The sequence below is a fragment of the Lepidochelys olivacea genome (assembly GCF_965140295.1).
Source record: "Lepidochelys olivacea isolate rLepOli2 genome assembly, chromosome: 6".
Lineage (NCBI taxonomy): Eukaryota > Metazoa > Chordata > Testudines > Cheloniidae > Lepidochelys > Lepidochelys olivacea.
In genome coordinates this window covers 36,434,320-36,455,272 of record NC_140416.1, presented here as the reverse complement: position 1 = coordinate 36,455,272, position 20,953 = coordinate 36,434,320, and the positions used below count along the sequence as shown (strand labels likewise).

Here is a 20,953-nt window from a genome sequence, read left to right as displayed (position 1 = left end):
GTGAATGTACTCAACCTTGGGCTTTCCCTCCCCTTCCCTTCCTCCCAGTTTGCAGTAAACTGGTGTCCAACCTGCTTCTGATTGCCCACCTGCCCCACCCCTTGGTGTTTGCAATCATAGAATCATAGAATATCAGGGTTGGAAGGGACCCCAGAAGGTCATCTAGTCCAACCCCCTGCTCGAAGCAGGACCAATTCCCAGTTAAATCATCCCAGCCAGGGCTTTGTCAAGCCTGACCTTAAAAACCTCTAAGGAAGGAGATTCTACCACCTCCCTAGGTAACGCATTCCAGTGTTTCACCACCCTCTTAGTGAAAAAGTTTTTCCTAATATCCAATCTAAACCTCCCCCACTGCAACTTGAGACCATTACTCCTCGTTCTGTCATCTGCTACCATTGAGAACAATCTAGAGCCATCCTCTTTGGAACCCCCTTTCAGGTAGTTGAAAGCAGCTATCAAATCCCCCCTCATTCTTCTCTTCTGCAGGCTAAACAATCCCAGCTCCCTCAGCCTCTCCTCATAACTCATGTGTTCCAGTCCCCTAATCATTTTTGTTGCCCTTCGCTGGACTCTCTCCAATTTATCCACATCCTTCTTGAAGTGTGGGGCCCAAAACTGGACACAGTACTCCAGATGAGGCCTCACCAATGTCGAATAGAGGGGAACGATCACGTCCCTCGATCTGCTCGCTATGCCCCTACTTATACATCCCAAAATGCCATTGGCCTTCTTGGCAACAAGGGCACATTGCTGACTCATATCCAGCTTCTCGTCCACTGTCACCCCTAGGTCCTTTTCTGCAGAACTGCTGCCTAGCCATTCGGTCCCTAGTCTGTAGCTGTGCATTGGGTTCTTCCGTCCTAAGTGCAGGACCCTGCACTTATCCTTATTGAACCTCATCAGATTTCTTTTGGCCCAATTCTCCAATTTGTCTAGGTCCTTCTGTATCCTATCCCTCCCCTCCAGCGTATCTACCACTCCTCCCAGTTTAGTATCATCCGCAAATTTGCTGAGAGTGCAATCCACACCATCCTCCAGATCATTTATGAAGATATTGAACAAAACTGGCCCCAGGACCGACCCTTGGGGCACTCCACTTGATACCGGCTGCCAACTAGACATGGAGCCATTGATCACTACCCGTTGAGCCCGACAATCTAGCCAGCTTTCTACCCACTTTCATCTGGCTATCCTCCCCCACTTTCATCTGGCTTCTCCCTGTTGGATCATATTAAAGAAGTTCTGTATTAAAATCACAAATGAGTTTGATTCCCCAGAGTTTAAATTCCAGGGTATTACTAATTAAGAGGTTTCTTGGTTTTTGGTGCTGTTTCTCTCCCTCTATGTGTGAAACTTGCAAGCTGCTAACTGTGTTAGTACATTCTAAGACAGAGTCTGTTCTCAAAGCAATTCACAAGAGAGAGAGACTCAAAGCAATACTCTAACAACAGAAACAGCACCCAGATACTCCCCACCCTTTTGTTGTATTAACAATTGTCATTAAAATAGAGATAGAGGATGTATGTGGATGGATGCTTGGTGTGGATAATAACTGAATGATCAGGGAGGTGCCAGCCTAAGAATCCAGTGTCCATCGGCTGAAGAAGGCGTCAAGTGGAAATAACCAGAGGACCCCACCCGGAGGGCAGACTGGAATCCACCCAACAGCCTCAAGAATGGGAGAACCAAAGAACAAGATAACATCTTGGAGCCGTCAGGAATGTGCTATCTGCTGATTGATTCAGCAACAGCATGATGAAGCAATTCCCATAGACTGGCATAGGAAGAAATTCCTATAAAAATAGACTCTAAAAAGTGAGAACTTTGGGGTCTGATTCTGCAAACCAACTTCCAGGAGCATCAGATGAGCATCTGACAAGGCCCTGCTCCCTCCTCATGTCCAGGCCACCTGGCCAGTGACTTGGCATGAGCAACTCTAAGGCTGGTAACTATGATAACAACCTTGCAGAACCTGTGTGTGTGTGTGTGTGTGTATGTTTGTATGAATGAATGAATGAATGAATGTGAGAATAAATTTGAGATTGAATGGAATGTTATAACCATAACTAACTGCTTACTATGATCCTTTCTGTATTCACAATAAATGTGGTATTTTGCCTTTTTCCCTTTAATAAGATCCTGCTGGTTTTTATTTTATTGGTACAACATTTTGGTGGAGAATTGCGAAAGGGGGAATATTGGTAAAAAACCTCAGTTATTGTAAATATTGGTGTGCACACCGCCAGCTCTAGTGAGCTAGGCATTTCTATTAGGTTAACCAGACCTGCTGGCCTCTGAGAAGGTAGCAGGGGACCTGCTGGCCTCCGAGAAGGTAGCAGGAAAAACAGATTAAACCAGACCTGCTGGCCTCCGAGAAGGTAGCAGGGGACCTGCTGGCCTCCGAGAAGGTAGTAGGGAAAACAGATTAAACCAGACCTGCTGGCCTCCGAGAAGGTAGCAGGGGACCTGCTGGCCTCCGAGAAGGTAGCAGGAAAAACAGATTAAACCAGACCTGCTGGCCTCCGAGAAGGTAGCAGGGGACCTGCTGGCCTCCGAGAAGGTAGTAGGGAAAACAGATTAAACCAGACCTGCTGGCCTCCGAGAAGGTAGCAGGGGACCTGCTGGCCTCCGAGAAGGTAGCAGGAAAAACAGATTAAACCAGACCTGCTGGCCTCCAAGAAGGTAGCAGGGGACCTGCTGGCCTCCGAGAAGGTAGTAGGGAAAACAGATTAAACTAGACCTGCTGGCCTCCGAGAAGGTAGCAGGGGACCTGCTGGCCTCCGAGAAGGTAGCAGGGAAAACAGATTAAACTAGACCTGCTGGCCTCCGAGAAGGTAGCAGGGAGAAACAGGTTAACCAGACCTGCTGGCCTCCGAGAAGGTAGCAGGGAGAAATAGGTTAACTGGACCTGCTGGCCTCTGGGAAGGTAGCAGGGGACCTGCTGGCCTCCGGGAAGGTAGCAGGGGAAAAACGCATAGATTAAGCTACGATTTCAGAATCTAGGCTGTGTCACTTGCTAAGTAATACCAGCAGTGACAAAGAGATTGAAATATCCATGTTAAGATGTTTAAAAGAAAACAGGGTAAGCCAGTACTAGAGGGAGGAATGGAGTCAGAAGGAACTCCAACCTCACCTTTTGTTAAAGAAATTACACCTTTTAAACAAATCCTTCAAAAATTTGGGCACAGTCCTTGGACTAAACAAGGCCTAGCTGATGTCTGCACTATTTCGGACCTAGAGGATAGATTGGCTCAGTATATCCTCATATACAAACCTTCTAGTGCTGCCAAAAGAGATGCAGCAGCAATTTGGTTGTTGTGGGAGGCATGTAAGGATTCTTCCCTCCGCTTGTCTTCATGTAAAGAGGAAAAGGCACAAATGGAAAAGGGAGCAGACAATTGGAAGGTGCTGGCTACAAATATCCAAAGCCAGCTGAAAATAGTGAAAGAGGCACTCCAGGAATACAAAAAGAGTGAAAAAGTTAACTCTGCAGAGGCTGGAGGGAGGCAGGTAAAGGGGGAGAAGGTCCTATGTACGGCACCCCCAGGCATAATTACAAAGAGAAAAGAGAGTAAAAAAAAAAAAAAAAAAAGTTAACTCTGCAGAGGCTGGAGGGAATTAAGCAGTTAAACTTTGTATTTCACCCAAACAACTTTTAACCGAAAATGTTAAAAAGGAAAAGTGTTAGAGCATTCTTGGTTTCTTTGCAGCCATTCTGAAAGAAAAATGGGCCCTTTTCCAAAGGAATGTCTGTAAATTAGCCAGGCAAAAATAAACTATCTGATTAAAATCATTTGACTGGACAATTTAGTCAAATTTGCTAAAAGAACATAAGAGGGTTCTATTGGAACTTAACTGCCTCAAATGTATAAAGGGAATGTAAGATGTAAAAAACAGAGCAGTGTGGAAGGGATGTTAAGGAAAAGAAAATGTGTATGTATCTGTCTGTGTGTGTGTAAATATGTAAAGTTCTAAGGACCAGTTAGTTTTGTTTTTGTTTTAAATAATGCCACTAAAAATCCATTTGACTCTTTAATTCAAAGTTGCAAAACTGACAGACCTTTTTGCTAGACACAGGTAATTAGTGTTGTTTGGCTTTGGGATTTGGCATTTAACCCTTAAAAGGTAACTCAATGCTTTACAAAATTTAAAATGTTTTTAAGTTGTGGCTGCAGCAGGGCAGTAAAATCAGGAGAATATAAAAAAAAAATTTTTGGATTCTTTTTGTTTGTTTGTTGTTTGTTTGTTTTTGTAACAAAATAGCAGATGAGAGTTGTAGTAAAAAAAAAATTAAAAAAAGACAGTGCCTCTCTGAAGCAACAGCAGGGGTGAGGTGCACAAAACAAAAAGAAGCAATGTTAGAAACACTGAGTCTTAAAATGGCTCTGAGTAATCAGACTGTCACTTTGATAAAGGTACATGAAAACTCTGTAAGCAAAAAAAGAAATAGTGACACCTTATGTAAAAATGGATCTGGATAATGTTATAGAAGTTAAACTATGGAAGGAATGTGCATTTGCCCCAGAACATGTGCAGGGTATATTGTAGAAGGGGCAAAAGAAATGCAAACATACCATGCTACTTAATTAAAATGCTATTAGGGCTCCAAAGGGAGCCACAATAGGTTGGGTTTTCTTTTTCAGATTGCTGTGTGTTTTGGAAGCAGAAGTTAAAAGTAATCAAAACTCTGGTGAAAGTTGATTGTGTCCCTTTTAAGATAGAGTCTCTGAGCTGCTGATGGCTTTAAATCCAAAAGCAGGAAGTTTCTGTGAAAATGCAAATGACCTAAATGATAAAGGAAGGAAAGAACTAGCAGCACAAAGGAGCTGCAGATAAAGGACATACCTGGTCAGCAAACAAATTGTCTAAATAAAAGGCATGGGATAATAATGATAATAAGTATCCCTGTAACAAAAAATCCTTTAAGGTCGTATGGTAATGATGCTTCTCAGTTATTACCTGTAAATAAAACTTAAAGCTTAACACAGCAGGAAAAACATTATAAACTTGGTCTGCTGTATAAGAAGGAAAACTCAGGGATTTAATGACTAAACAGTGGGATAATTTCCCCATAACCCTTAAAAGATAAAAGCCTTTGAAACCTGGCCTGCCTATAGAACAAAAACAGGAAAATATGGGGGCAATTTCTCTGTTTTGCCTGCAATCAGCAAGGGTATTTGTAAAAGAAATATTTTAAGCAATAATCTGCCACCCCAAAAGGGGTAGAAACATGTTCTTTTTGTCTTTCAGAAAATCAGGAAAAGCTGCCAGCTGAAAAGCAACCCAATACCATGAATCTACTGTCACAATAGAAATTGTGTTCTGTGTTCTATGTTTTGTCTTGTGTTTTGTGTTGTTGCTAGCACTGTTGTGTGTTTAAAAAAAAAAATACTGAAGACCTGCAGGAACTTAAAAATAAATTAAGCTTTCTGTCCCAGCTACAGGACAACCTGATACAAAAACAAGTACATGCCAATGTAGACTTGGTCCAAATTGGTCTGGGTAACCTTTTTAAAAGGCCAATGGAATCTTTAGTAATGGCTTAATACTACCACATGGCTTATCCATAAGAAAAAAAAAATATTAGAAATAGGAAACTACACAGCCATAGCTATGGGATGCACTGAAATGCAGATACTTGCACTAGCTACTTTGGAACACAAAATGTTCTGGGTCATATTGGGAAATATTAAGGGTTTGATGCATTTGTTAAAAAAGAGATCATTGTTTGACACTTATCAATATGAATGGATGCAATATGTTTCCACTATTGTAAACCAGACTTATTAATGGGAGAAATTGTTGTCAAAATTGCACACCAACAGTCCCTGGAGGCAAAGGTATTGAAGGTTAACCCACTCCCCATATTACACATGGGATCCTTTTGGCTACCCTGGACCTTGAGCCAGTGGGCTGGGGAGGGAGGGAAGCTATTGGACACTAGAGGTTGTACAGAATGGACTCCTCAAAAGTGGGTGTGCCTCACCTTGCCTGTTGCCCCAGAACCTTGTAGTAAAGATACATCACCAGGATCATGTATGTGGCATGAATTGGAATCACAAACTCAAATTGCCTCACAGTACTTTCTCTTGAATAGGCTACATAGAAAGTGACACTGACGATTATAAATCTTAGTGTCAAAAGGGGGATTATGTTGGATCATATTAAAGAAGTTCTGTATTAAAATCACAAATGAGTTTGATTCCCCAGAGTTTAAATTCCAGGGTATTACTAATTAAGAGGTTTCTTGGTTTTTGGTGCTGTTTCTCTCCCTCTATGTGTGAAACTTGCAAGCTGCTAACTGTGTTAGTACATTCTAAGACAGAGTCTGTTCTCAAAGCAATTCACAAGAGAGAGAGACTCAAAGCAATACTCTAACAACAGAAACAGCACCCAGATACTCCCCACCCTTTTGTTGTATTAACAATTGTCATTAAAATAGAGATAGAGGATGTATGTGGATGGATGCTTGGTGTGGATAATAACTGAATGATCAGGGAGGTGCCAGCCTAAGAATCCAGTGTCCATCGGCTGAAGAAGGCGTCAAGTGGAAATAACCAGAGGACCCCACCCGGAGGGCAGACTGGAATCCACCCAACAGCCTCAAGAATGGGAGAACCAAAGAACAAGATAACATCTTGGAGCCGTCAGGAATGTGCTATCTGCTGATTGATTCAGCAACAGCATGATGAAGCAATTCCCATAGACTGGCATAGGAAGAAATTCCTATAAAAATAGACTCTAAAAAGTGAGAACTTTGGGGTCTGATTCTGCAAACCAACTTCCAGGAGCATCAGATGAGCATCTGACAAGGCCCTGCTCCCTCCTCATGTCCAGGCCACCTGGCCAGTGACTTGGCATGAGCAACTCTAAGGCTGGTAACTATGATAACAACCTTGCAGAACCTGTGTGTGTGTGTGTATGTTTGTATGAATGAATGAATGTGAGAATAAATTTGAGATTGAATGGAATGTTGTAACTATAACTAACTGCTTACTATGATCCTTTCTGTATTCACAATAAATGTGGTATTTTGCCTTTTTCCCTTTAATAAGATCCTGCTGGTTTTTATTTTATTGGTACAACATCCCCAACTGGCTACCTGTCTCCGCTGCCCTCTCTTTGTTGTTAGCTGCTGCCCTTGCCCCACCCAGGGTTTCCTCCTTATTGTTTCCTGTTGCCACATTGTTACCTACCCCGCCTGGGCCACCTTCTCCATATGCTGCTTGGTACTGGCCCTGCCTGAGTCCCGTTCCCCCATAATATTTGGTTACCTGCTCTTCCTGGGGCCCCCTCCTCTTGCTGTCTAGTACCTGCCCCTCCCAGACTCTCCCCTCATTGTTTTGTACTCTCTTTCCCAGTCCCTGCACTTTTTGCTGTTTGTTCACTGCCCCCTTCCCTGGCTGTTTGTTCTCTGGTGTGCCCAGTCCTGTCCCGTTTCCTCCATACACCTGAGCTTCCCAGCACTTGTGATTTCCCCTCACCAAATTGTGTCATTCTCTATTCCCTGCATCCCTCTCACACTTACAGCTGCCTCTCACCAAGTGCAGCCAGAGTAGTCAGTGCCCCCCACCCCCCTGAACACTGACTATTATGCCCCACACCCTCCTTGCTTTATTTTGTTTGCCTCTTTCTCCCCCATATATAGCCTATTAGGGATGAGGGATCAGCCTCCATTTTCCCTACCTTCACCCTTCCCTTTAACATTTCTACCCTCCCCTCCAGGGTCTAGTCCTGTCACCTGCACTCGGTGGCAGACCCTGACTTGGCCATACCAGGTGAGCCTTCCACTCCCACAGCTTTGTCTGGAAGACAGGGGGAGACTGAAGGAGGGGGAATCCCTGCCATTGCTGCCACGTCCGCTTTCTCCCCCATCTGTCCCTGCAGCTACCACCTCTATCACCACTTCTGGTACTACCAGCACCCCCAGTGGACTGGCACAGAAGGCACAGGATGGGTCTTTGCTGCAAAAACTCCTGCCATCACCAAGGGACCCCTCGGCTGGCAGAAAGGGGGGCAGAAAAAAGGTCTAGTGCTCTGCCTAGAAGGCTCCTTTTGTGGTGACAGCTGCTACCACTGCAGCTCCCCCTCCCCTTGATGTCTCTTCTACCAGCGAGCGTCCTTCCCTTCTAGGGGTGCTCACTCTTCAGCCACTAGAGTTTATGCCCAGGTGGTCAAGGCCCCACCTACTGCCTCATCGCTATCTGCCACAACCGCTCCGCCTACTGCTGCTGCCTCCTCTTCCAATATCAATAGTGGCCAGGGTCCCTTCACCAACCTGACAAGGAAGCATTGTGTCTGTTGCCTCCTGGTGGTAGGGAGACCAGATAGAAAGTGTGAAAAATCAGGACAGGGGGTGTGTGGGGTAATAGGTGCCTATATATAAAAAAATCCCAAATATTGGAACTGTTGCTATGAAATCGGGACATCTGGGTCACCCTACCTGGTGGTCACCTTGCCCCACGTCAAAACTGATGTGCGGGCATTGGCACAGGTGGTAGGGCCCCCGGCCAGAATGGTGGCCTCCAAGAGGTATGTGAAAGTCATCTTCTTCCTGGCATTGGAGGCCACCGCCCAGGAGACAGTGTTCCTGAGTCTCAGTCTGAGTAACACTGCTCTAGTGTTTGTGGGATGCTCCAGGCTCAGTTGTGGGGTGAAGTGGAACTGAGGAGAGAAGGAATAATGAGTGGTTCTGTTTAGTTATGCTGTAAGAAGATGGTTCTGGAATTTCTGCACCCCACTGTTGTCTGAAGTCCCTTCTGTCCAGGAATATATTATTTTACTGATTTCAAGAAAAACATTTCTTCTTAGTTTTTTTTTTTTTTCCTTTTTTTTTTGGTCGTGCTAAAGAGAAAGTTTGAACCCTAAGCAGCCCAGATGAAATATTTAGGCTTTTCAATTTCCAACTTTAGCCAGGTGTGCCACTGAATGGGGAGAAAATGTTCTGGGGGAGGAGGCTTAGCAGGTGGCTGAGGGAAAGGGGCTACTGATTGCGGAAGGGGAGAGGGGCGGAAGAGAGGGGAAAGGAATTCCCTAGCCTCACAGAGCAAAGAGCTGTAGAACCAGGAGTCATCCTCCCTTTGTTTACAGCGGTGCGGGGTGGGGGGGGGGGGAGGGAATGTTTCTGCCATGCTACGCTGTAAGTCAGCCCTGCTATATGTGTTTGCTTCCTTACACTTTTCTGATTTTTATGCTGCTACTTCTTCTTGCTTCAGATAAGTTGGTGTCTGTCATAGTGATTTGAGGTGCTCTCTCACCTTCAGGTTTTGAGTCCTGACTTCTCAGCACACCCAGTTCTTCCTGGCCTGGATAGAGAATAGCAGATTTTGCAGTCTGAAGTACAAGGCGCCTTAAGTGAGTACAGCCCTGGCTGATGTCTAGTCCCTCATAGATATTTTGCACTTGTGTGTGAATTTTGTTCTGATGAAAGATTGGCAGCACAGGAGACTGAGCGTGAAATCCTGGCCCTATTGAAGTCAATGGCAAAACTCACATTGCCTTCAATAAGAGCCATCATTTCTGAAGCCCTCTGTCTCCAGAACAGCAGTAGAACCCCACTATTCCATTTAATGACATCAGTGACTTGGAGAGACCCTTTAAGGGGTGAGTTTACAGTTCAGTGTCTATCCCCTTTCATTACTTGTTCCAAGACTGATATTGATGGTGGTTGTATTTGTGCTTTTGACACATGACCATTAGATTGAAGCCCTCAATTAGTTCCACAGAGGCCAATGAACTCCCATCCATTGTAGTAACTTTTAGATTCCTGCCAACTTTATATCACTGCCAGAGGAATGGTATTTGAATTAATATAGCTTAATTCATATGTTAAAAAATAAAAGACCCCTGCATCCTGGTGCCTTCACATAATAAAAAAGGTTATGAGAAAGACCAGGCATATGTACTGAAACTGCCATGAGTGGGATGTCAATAGGATAAAAAAAAAGTTGGGGTAGGTGCCCCTTTCATTCCTCTGGCCCTGTGCTTGTACCCACATCATTTTCAGGTTCTTGTGTATTTTTTGTTGTATTAAAGGCTACTCTCTCACATTTGGGCTTTAACAGGCTGTGGGCTTTGCTGAGACGGTCAGCTGTAACCTCTTCCTTATGCCCCCCTTAAGTTATAGGGCAGGGCATGGTTGCAAGTAGACTAACAATCTCTGACTCATTTCTTTGTGCTGTTTTAATTTAAAATGGTCACTCATTGAAGAGAGAGGTGGAAGTAGCATTGCTGCCTGTAGGACAATACCCCAAAACTCATGAGGCAGGAGGGGGATAGTCACAGCTCAACAGTTCCAGCAGGGTGGAGGAGAAGCTATGTCTTTTATGATTTTATTAAGATCCTCTCATGGGCCACAGTCCACCTTCTCCTTCCAAGTATTGAAAAATCCCATTATGCAGTGGGAACTGGCTGAGACATGGCTGGCTGTTTTGGTTTGCCACCTTTCTGCTCGGAGATGGGTGTGGTGGGTAATATCTCTTCCTTGGGCTCCACAATGCTGACATGGTCTGGCAGGGGTTTCTTGGGTCCAGGCTTCCCACCTGGGTCTCAAGGCACCATAATCTTTACTTTAATACCCTGCATACTCTGCCTGAGGAGGAGGTGGCGTACAGCTGTGTCGACAGAGTCGTTTACAGGGTCTCCACTGTGGATCATCAGGCCATCCACAAACTTCATAGACTTGGCTCGCTGGCCTCTGAGTTTACCGGCCACCACCACCTCACAACCCTGAGCACCACTCTCCATGATGAAGCGGAGGACACCACAGCAGGCTCCCCGCATTGCTAACCCTCCCCGAAGTTTGTAACGCCAGGGCCTCTGCGTGGGCAGTAGCACACAGACCTCTTCTCAGCATAGAGCTATGGGAGGCCCTTGGCTGATTCACCCCAGCGTGCTGTGCCCCCCGCCCCCCTTGGGCAAGGGCTCTGAGGCCGCACAGAGAAAGGGGGACCCGCTCCGAGGGAACTGGTCCTGGGCGTCAGGGGAAACACGCTGGCGGGCCAGAGCGCGCTGTGCCAGGCCGGGACCCCGGTGCTCCACGCTGCACAGCGGGGCGGGGCAGGAGACACCCCCGGGGCCGGGTTCCCGGTGGCTGAGGCGCCCAGAAGCGGTCCCCCTCGCCCCGGCAGCGCCGCCTCCGCTGCTCAGCTCCCCGCGCTCGGGAGCGGGGCTGGAGTGGAGGGAGGGGGGAGGCGGCTGCCTGCTACGTGATTCCTTTGTCGCGGCGGCGCCCTTGCCTGGCTCAGCTGCACGCGCGCCCCAGCCGCGGAGCGCGAGCCGGAGCGGAGCGGAGCAGCCGGCGAGGGGGCACCGGCGCCGCGCCCCCCGGAGCCCAGCGTGGGCGGCCAGCGGCAGCGCGTCCCCCGGCCGGGGAGAGGCGCGGGCGCCATGGGGTCCCCCAGCCTCAGCCGCTCCTCGCAGTCCCTGCGCCGGCTGTAAGGTGGCGGCGGCGGCGCGGCGCCCTCTCCTGCACCCTCCCCCGGGGCCGGGGGGCCATGGCCAGCGGAGCTCCGTGAGCCGTGGGGCGGGGGACTCCCGGGCGCTTCTGGAAGCAGGGAGCGGCATTGATGTGTGAGCCCCACAAATGGCTCTCGGCGCGGAGGGGGCCGATCAGAGGTGTGAGCATGCCGGGCAGCTGGGGGACCTGTTTGCCGCCTCTCTGCCTTGGGCAGCTGGCAGAGCCCTAGGATGCCCTGATCGGCGGAGCTCCCAGCCACCTACCGGCCACGGGGCCATCTCCAGGGCTGTCATGCTGATTGGGGTGATCCTAGCCCTTTTCCAGAGTGTCCAGGCTGAGCAGGGTAAGGAACACGCAGTGATCTTTGAGTCCTCTCCGGAGTGGTGAATGCATTGAGCAGGGACCACTCTCTTTCCGGGGGGCCGGGGGGCTGGTTTCTTACACGGAGATGGCTGCAGGGTGCATATCCATATTTTTGTTACAAGCTACTGCAGTGTCAGAAACCTGCCTTCGGAAGACAGTACCATTCATTGGGAGGGGATGGGTTTGCAGGGCGGTTCGGGTTTGATTAAATAAAAGTTACAGCTACCTGCATATTCGCCGTACTTCACTGCAATGGCAAAGGGGTGTGTTATATTTGGTATATGTCTATAATACATTGTTTGGTAATGGTGAGATTAACTGAAGTCCAACATATGCTTTGTAATAGGTTAGCGTGTAAAATCCAGACTTCCTCCCCCTTCCAGCAGAGGTTAAATATAATGGAAGAGAGGCATTCTAGCTGTTTTTCTTCTTTTTTGTAGAAGTCCTACAACATAAAGGAGCTATCTGGTCCTTTTTGGCCAACACAAGACTAATATCATCCTCTTTTCCTGCGGGATAGTCTGCTTCTATTAGCTCTTGTACCTGGCAGGGAAAGAGAGACTGCAAGAGGCTTTTGTTAAACTACAGGATCATTTCCTTTGTGGGCATTTTTTTTGCTGGGGAGGGCAGGTTCTTATGAGATCTCAGTGTAAAATCTCAAATGCAATTTAGAATTCTAAGTATGTCTAGGTTATATTTTTCTTATTTCCTTGACTGTTTTGGAAGTCCATTCTATATTGTCTTTAGTTTTGATAGTAATAATTTTACTAGTTGACCTCAATGCAAGAATAGTTACTGTTTGGAAAGAGCAGTGGGCATGTGTATTGAGTGATAATTAGATGTATCATACTAACATTTTAGATGCCAAGAAGTGTAAATCTAAGGCTATGCTAATACAATAGAAATAAACTAGTACCAATATAAGGCTAAATTAGTGCCCTAGCTTTAAAAAAGAACACAAATGTGTACACTGCCCTATTTTTGACAAATCTCTTGTTGCTTATTGTATTTCTATTGCTGTTTCATGTTTGCAGATAAATGGTAAAATGAATACTGTAGTTGGCTAACTAAGAGGTAATTCAGTTTCTTTGATATAGAGCTCTCATATCTAGATGCTTTTAGAATGAATGTACGGTAATTGTGTGCAATTGATGTAGGGTATGGCTATAATGTAATACAGATTCTAATTTACAAATTGTGAGTTTTAAAAAACCAATGCTTCGTACTTTTCTTGCTCTGAATTTACAAATACTGTAGTTTGATTTATTTATATAAGATAAATTATTCTTTAAAAAAAGAAAGGGAGTACTTGTGGCACCTTAGAGACTAACCAATTTATTTGAGCATAAGCTTTCATGAGCTACAGCTCACTTCATCGGATGCATACTGTGGAAAATACAGAAGATGTTTTTATACACACAAACCATGAAAAAATGGGTGTTTATCACTACAAAAGGTTTTCTCTCCCCCCACCCTACTCTCCTGCTGGTAATAGCTTATCTAAAGTGATCACTTACAATGTGTATGATAATCAAGGTGGGCCATTTCTAGCACAAATCCAGGTTTTCTCTCCCCCTTCCCCCGCAACAAACCCACTCTCCTGTTGGTAATAGTGGGCACAGGATCAGGGGACTAGACATTTTTCTTTTAATCTATAAGCATCGTACTTGACAACTCAGTCTACATTTCATATTAACTCTCATATTAAGTCAAAATTATAAAATGAAATAGATCCACTTTCATAACTGAATTTTTAATTTGGGGAAGGCAATGGGATATAATGCTTTTTTCTTCTTAAGGTCTCTACATCATTTATTCTGGTTAGTAGTGAACAAAAGTATTTACAATATGATTGCTCCTTGATCACCTTTGTGAAATGATAATGAGCTTACCTTTATGTGTAGTATTTCATTAAGAAGACTACCAAAACATTTGCAAAACTATATATGAATCACATTGCCAATAGTGGAATAAAAAGCTGATAATTTGCTAAATAGCATATAGCAAAACTACGTAACAGCAGCATAATACAGGAAGTGAAAAATACTGACCAATTTTTTATCTAGTGTAAATAGGAATGATACATAATTTTGAAATGAAGCAGTTGGAACATAATTAAACCTATTGTAGTTAGTAACATTCATGTAGAGCTTTGACTGAAGTTACAAATACAGCATCCTTATATTTATATGGACTTCTGATTAATTTCTTTTATTGTCATGGTGTTGAATTTGAATTTTCATCAGCATAAAAGCTTCTGCTTTCCATTTAGATATAGGTTGTGAAACAGATTGAATCTACTGTAAATATGTGCAGCCAAATTATCTGCTGGTGTAACTGGCTCAACCACTAACCATTGACTTCAGTGGTTGTATCGGTTCTTATACTAGGCCCATCACTGTGTTATCTGAGTGACTTCCAATGGTGCAGTAAGCAATGTAACTATTATTTGTTATGTGTTATTCCTTCTCCAGGCTTCACCGCGGGGGGGAGGGGGGGAGGAATTTGCACAATATGTTGTTGTTGTTGTTTTAATGTATGGTTTGTGTATGGCCTATTGTGTGTGAAGGCAAAGAAGTGTGCTTTGTTCATGGAGGGGAAAGAGAATATGGTCTATGGTTGCCCTGAGGTCCTGAGCAATTCATAAAGAAGAACTTTTGTGAAAGTGGAGTTGATTTTTAAATAGTGGTTATGTCCTGAAGGTTGGTGATGGGGGATTATAGCTACCAAAAATACATGTGTCCACTGACCTTGGTAGAAAATGTGACATGAACTAATTCCCCTGCAAGGAGCTCCTTACAGGATCAGTCTTTCTACCTCTGTGCTTGTACAGAGCCAAACACAACCGGGCCCCAGTGTTTTTTTTTGTTTTTTTTTCCATAGATATTTAGGTCAGTATGATCATCTAGTCTGACCTCCTGCACAACGCAGGCCACAGAATTTCACCCACCACTCCTGCAATAAACCTCTCACCTATGTCTGTGCTATTGAAGTCCTCAAATCGTGGTTTAAAGACTTCAAGGAGCAGAGAATCCTCCAGCAAGTGACCCTTGCCCCATGCTACAGAGGAAGGCGAAAAACTCCCAGGGCCTCTTCCAATCTGCCCTGGAGGAAAATTCCTTCCTGACCCCAAATATGGCGATCAGCTAAACCCTGAGCATATGGGAAAGATTCATCAGCCAGATACAAAGCCTTAGAGAAAGCAACAGATCCACAGCTCTCTTGTGTGTAGGTAAGCTCAGGTGGGAGAGCATCTGGAGCTGTTTGCAAGGACTGCAGAGGGACAGGAGAGACCACAGGCCAGCTTCCAACCCAGGGCACCCACTGCAGGGAAGGGGCTTCACCACCTACTCTGCAGTGTGAGGTGGCAAGGAAGAACAGCTGGAGCTATCTAGGCTGGAAGAAGGACCTATTGGTCTGCAGTGGTGGAGCACATTGGCTGGAGCATTTGGATAGAGGGGTTGCAGCTGGTGGGCTTGGGGGACATGAAAAAAAATGGAAACTAAAAAGTGTTGCCTTTTACATTTTGCTGATAGTTAGTCTGTTCAGTTTAGATGGTGAGCTTGTCATGGGAAAGGCCATATCTTCTCTTGTGTTTGCAGAGCATTAGCCCAATGGGGCCCTACTATAAGTAACAATAATTGCATAAATAATAACGGCACATTCAGTGCAGTGCCCCTTAATACTAGCTGGAGCTTTTGTTCAATGACTCGGAGAGCACAGTGTCACCTGGTGAATTGCCAGCACTATTCTCCATAGATCTGGGGTTTTCTATGCATCTCTTCTGTCTGAGTACTGAGTAACTTATGAGATCACTGCCCAAAGTGGCATATCGTAAGTATATCTCAGTCAAAGTTCTGGTAGACGGGTGTTCACAGCACAAAAACTGCCATCAAAAATGGCACCTTTGCTGCTAGCCTCAGTGAGCATGCCAAGGATTTCATGTGCATGGTGAATGAGCTACTTTCTAAATGCTAAGGTGGTTTTTCCAGTGCAGAGCTGACACACATTAATGAGGTACTATGAGAAGCTTGCAGTGTCACTGGCCATACTATCCTTTTTCTCTTCATTCTGTAGATGTATCAATCCAGCATTTTTCATGAGCATTAAACTACTAATTTCTTTTCCTGATGGATGACGTTTAGAAAGGTGTCCAGTCTTGATGTGAAGACAGAAAGAAATATAGAATTCACCTCTTTCACTGGTAGTTTATTTCAGCAGTTAATCACCCTCACAGTTAAAAAGTTGTGCCTGATTTCTAATTTGAATTTATTTGGCTTCAGCTTCCAGCCACTTGTTCTTGTTATGCCTTTCACCACTACATTAAAGAGCCCTTTAGTACCTGTTGTTTTCTCCTTGTGGAGGTACTTCTATATTGTAATCAAGTTACCTCTCAATCTTCTTTTTGATAAACTAAACAGATTGAGCTCTTTAAGTCTGTCACTGTAAAATATTTTCTCCAGCCAACGAATTAGTTGTATGGTTCTTTTTTGCCCCTTCTCCAGTTTTCAACATCCTTTGTAAAATATGGGCACCAAAACTGTATGCACTGTTCCAATATTGGTCTCACCAGTGCCATATACAGAGGTAAAAATCACCTCCCTACTCCTACTCGCCACTCTCCTGTTTATGCAGTGTCGATGTAGCCGTGTTGGTCCCAGGATATTAGAGAGACCAGGTGCGTGAAGTAATATCTTTTACTGGACCACTTTCTGTTGGTGAGAGAGACAAGCTTTCTTACACAGAGCTGCTCTTTAGATCCGAAAAACCTGAAGTTTAGGTCACCCGAAGAAGAGCTCTGTGTAAGCTCAGAAGGTTCTCTCTTTTACCAACAGAATGTGGTCTAGTAAAAGATATTACCTCACCCACCTGGTCTCTCTAACTCACTTGTTTATACATTCGGTGTAATAGAATGAGCATTTGTATCTGTTAATGCTTCAGTGACAGGGTTGCCAACTTTCTAATAACACAAAAGAGAACACCCTTGCCCTTCCCCCTGCTCACTCCATCCCCCCCTCCCTCTGTCGCTTGCTGTCCCCCCACCCTCACTCACTTTCACCGGGCTGGGGGTGCAGGAAGGGGTGAGGGCTCTGGGGTGGGGCCAGGGATGAGAGGTGTGGGCTGGAGGAGGGGGCTCAGGGCTGGGAGAGGAGGTTGGGGATGTGGGCTCCAGGAGGGAGTTTGGGTGTAGGAGGGGGTTCCAACCCTGGGCAGGGGTTTGGTGTGTGGAAGGGGGTTCTGACCTGGGGCAGGGGGTTGGGGTGCAGGAGGGGGTTCAGGGTGTGGGCTCCGGGAGGGCATTCAGGTGTGGGAGGGGGTTCCAACCTGGGCAGGGGTTTGGGGTGCAGGAAAGGTTTTGGGGCGTGAGCTGTGGCTGGGTGGTGCTTACCTCAGGCAGTTCCCGGTCTGCGGCGCAGCGGGGCTAAGGCAGGCTCCCTGGCTCTACATGGCTCCCCGAAGTGGAGGCATGTCCCCCCCTCTGGCTCCTAGATGGAGGGGCCAGGGGGCTCTGCATGCTGCCCGCACCCACAGGTGCTACCCCCGCAGCTCCCATTGGCCACAGTTTCTGGCCAATGGGAGTTGCAGAGCTGGTGCGCGGGTTGGGACAGCGCACAGAGTGCTTGTGGCCGCCCCTGTGCCTAGGAGTCGGACATGCTGCCACTTCTGGGAACCATATAGAGCCAGGACAGGCAGGGAGCCTGCCAGCCCCGCCATACCACCGACTGGACTTTTAGCGGATCGGTCAGCAATGCTGACTGGAGCCGCCAGGGTCCCTTTTCGACCAGGCATTCCGGTCGAAAATGACGCCTGGCAACCCTATTCAGTGAATGTTTTTACAGAGGTGTGACATTTCCCCACTACTTTTTAATCAGTGTGTCCTATTTCTGTATCTGAGAATATGGTGGAAAAAGTGTATTCGTTGTCACAGTATAAATTTTCAGAGATCCAGTGTCTGGCCTGTTCGTGTGTGCTGTTGTTCGTAGTTTGGTGACTGGGTTATGATTCATTGATTAGTCCTGTTGCTGAAAATCTTCACTGCCTTCCTTATACACATGTGCATTTTCTTTCAGGATGACTGAACGTAAGATTGCCTGCCACTTTATTTACAGGCCGCACATCTGGAAACAATGTACCTGTACAATGAAATGTAAAATTTCTAAAGCAAACCAAAAAAATCCATCTGAAGGTCAGTTAGCAAAATCTAGCAGGATTATTTGGTGGTGTTCCACCTTATAGAGAACCTAGACTGTCATTACAATGCTTGTTTGTATGGAAATAAATGAAAAATCTTTAGCTAGCTAATTTAAATGGCTTCAAAGGACCTGTATTCATGAAAGGAAACCCTTTGATGGTCATTTGCTAAGAGTAGCACAGGGAAGTTGTTTTGTTATGAAGTGCAAATTGTGAATGGTGTAGAACAAATTTTTAAAAGGCAGTGTCTCATTACAAATTAATTTATATATTTATATGAAATTAAAATGAAAAATTTTTACGTTTCTAGCAAAGTAATGGAAAAATAAGATGTATTACTTTTTCACATTTCTTTAAACAATGAAATAAGTACTTTTTTGAACAGGGTTTTCTAAAATAAATGTAAATGTTGCTAAAGCAAAAATGGTAAGAAAAGAGCTGGAAAAACTAGTTTATCCTTGAACAGTTAATTATCAAATAGTGGTTCTTTGTTTTGAAAAGAACAAAAGGAGCTAGCTTGTTATTTTATATGTCACTGAAGTGCTGAGAAGCTGATTTAAAAGAAACCATTATAAATTTAACTGGTCCTTTCTTTGTATAGTTTCCTTTTAATCTAATGAACTGCTGGGGCAGATGGATGTATCGCTAGTATAGGACTGAATTTTTATAAGAGTCATGGCTAGTTAGAAAATGGAATGATGCACAGCTTTATCACTTTCCATGATTGCAGGATGTTCTAAGAACTGTGGTCTTTAAACTGGAGATTCCAGAGGCAGTATGAGGGAATCCTCAAAACTCTCCTTTTCATTTGGTTTTTAGCAAACAGTGGTCTGTTTAAATTTAATTTAATTTTAGCATATTGCAGTCTGATTATGCTTCTGTGCTACTGTAGGTTTCAGTGTATTTCTTTGATCCAATATCAGAAACATTTTGGATGAGAGGTTTTTCTGCTTGTAGTAAATGGTTAAAGGCTGATTTTCAGAGCTGTTGAGAGTCCACGGCAGATTTCAGCTGGAGTTGTAGATGCCCAGCACCTCTGAAAATCAAACCGTCTTTTCCCCAATGATATCTGAAGTGTATAATGACAGTAACATAAGTAATAGACTTAAAAAACACCAATGAATGACAATCAATATACAGGCTTCCATAACTCAGGATATGTACAAAATACGTACCAGCAGAGGTGTTTTCAAAGCTGGAGCCAGCTCAGCTAATAATACCATTACACACAGGGAATCTATTCAGGGTTCAACTGTCCAAAATAATGTAAATGTAACTAAATCTGAATGACCCAGAATCTCTTATTCTGGCTGTCATGGTTGTATCATTGAATTGCCACACTGCATAAATACCTCAGTACAAATATTGTTCATGAACCCATTAACTACTGAGGAGAACTAAACTCATTGCTGTTTTACAAATAAAAGTATACTCAATGGAGAAAATAGTTTAAAATTTTGTATCACCCTTCCTATTCAGCACAGAGAGTGGGAACCAGGTAGACACCTGGGGTTTTACAAAGAGTGTGGGGTAGGGTTATCTCTGACACACCAGTTGGAGAAAGAAGAGATTTGGCATTAGTCAGTGGAGTGTAGACGTAGTATGGGATGCTATACTGGAAAACAGAAGGCAAGTTTTTTGGGGGGCAGGGATTGTATCCTTGTACATATTTGTACAGTGCTTACCTCCATATCCGTACAATGATTCTTATTGGGGCATTTGGGTGCTGCTGCAATATTAATAATAATAATTGCCCTCAGTTATTTTTATTTGAAAAATAAAAAATGCACCTATACAAAGCCTTAGGTGCCTGAATACAATCCCCCAGCAGCATTAAATAATTTTTCTGATATTATTCTGCTAGCATGCCACCTACTTTAAAAAAAAAAAAAAGAAAGAAAAGAAAAGCAAAGCTCTGTTCCACGCTCTCATAATTTTGGGAAGTCCTCTTCAAAAACTCTGTCAAACGATGTATATAACAAGATTGAGAAAGGTATTAGACATTTATATGGATAACAAGCATATCCAGTGTTCCCATAATTAATGATAAAATTTTGGGGCATATTAAATCTCATGTTTCAGGGCTTAAACCAGTCTCTAGCTATTACAGATCAGGATGAGATTTATTGGAGGAGGTGGGGGGGTTTAGATCTGGTTACTGCGGAGTTCTTACACCCTCCTTTGCAGTGTCTGATACCGGCCATCATCAGAGACAGGAAAGTGGGCTTGAACAGGGGTTCTCAACCTTTTTCTTTCGGAGGCCCCCTGAATATGCTATAAAAATTCCATGGCCCAGCTGTGTCATAACAACTGTTTTCTGCATATAAAAGCCAGGGCTGGTGTTAGGGGGTATCAAGGAGGGCAACTGTCCGGGGCCCCACACCATAGGGGGCAACACGAAGCTAAGTTACTCAGGCTTTGGCTCCAGCCCCAGGTGGCAGGGCTCGGGGCCCCAGGCTGCAATCCCGCATGGTGGGACTTCGGCTTTCTGCACTGGGCCCTAGCGAATCTAATGCCAGCCATGCTTGGTGGACCCCCTGAAACTTGTTTGCAGCCCCCCAGGTGGCCCTGGACTCCTGGTTGAGAACCACTGGGCTAGACAGCCCTCAGGTAGGGTTGCCAGGTGTCCAATATTTGGTTGGAATGCCTGGTCGAAAATGGACCCTGGCAGCTCCAGTCAGCATTGCTGACTGGGCCGCTAAAAGTCCGGTCGGTGGCAGAGCAGGGCTAAGGCAGGCTCCCTGCTTGCCGTGGCTCCGTGTGGCTCCCAGAAGGAGCGGCATGTCCCCATTCTGGTTACTATGCTTAGGAGCAGCCAGGGGTCTCCGCACACTGCCCCTGCCCCAAGCACTGGCTTTGCAGCTCCCATTGGCCTGGAACTGCAGCCAATGGAAGCTGCGGGGGTGGCACCTGTGGACGGGGCAGTGTGCAGAGTTGCCT

The 20,953-nt window shown here is 45.1% G+C and overlaps 1 protein-coding gene, 1 long non-coding RNA gene and 1 pseudogene across 5 annotated transcripts in view; 1 reads left to right on the top strand and 2 right to left on the bottom strand.

Annotated features, from left to right (window-relative positions):
- Window positions 1-11,858, bottom strand: part of LOC311522384 — a 28,582-nt gene extending 16,724 nt beyond the window's left edge. Inside the window, exon 1 of the long non-coding RNA XR_014712111.1 lies at window positions 11,722-11,858. This is a non-coding gene — a long non-coding RNA (uncharacterized lncRNA). The remainder of the gene's footprint in view (window positions 1-11,721) is intronic.
- LOC311521859 (small ribosomal subunit protein uS3 pseudogene) lies at window positions 10,324-10,752 on the bottom strand (annotated as a pseudogene). Its single transcript has one exon. The product of its transcript is annotated as a small ribosomal subunit protein uS3 pseudogene (transcript).
- Window positions 11,331-20,953, top strand: part of KIAA1549L (KIAA1549 like) — a 208,576-nt gene continuing 198,953 nt past the window's right edge. For 2 of the 3 annotated variants that reach the window (XM_084631649.1, XM_084631648.1), the window contains exon 1: window positions 11,331-11,801. In XM_084631649.1, coding sequence (XP_084487775.1) covers window positions 11,585-11,801 — 217 coding nt within the window. In that variant the 5' untranslated portion in view covers window positions 11,331-11,584. The remainder of the gene's footprint in view (window positions 11,802-20,953) is intronic. The other variant, XM_084631650.1, reaches the window with a different exon arrangement.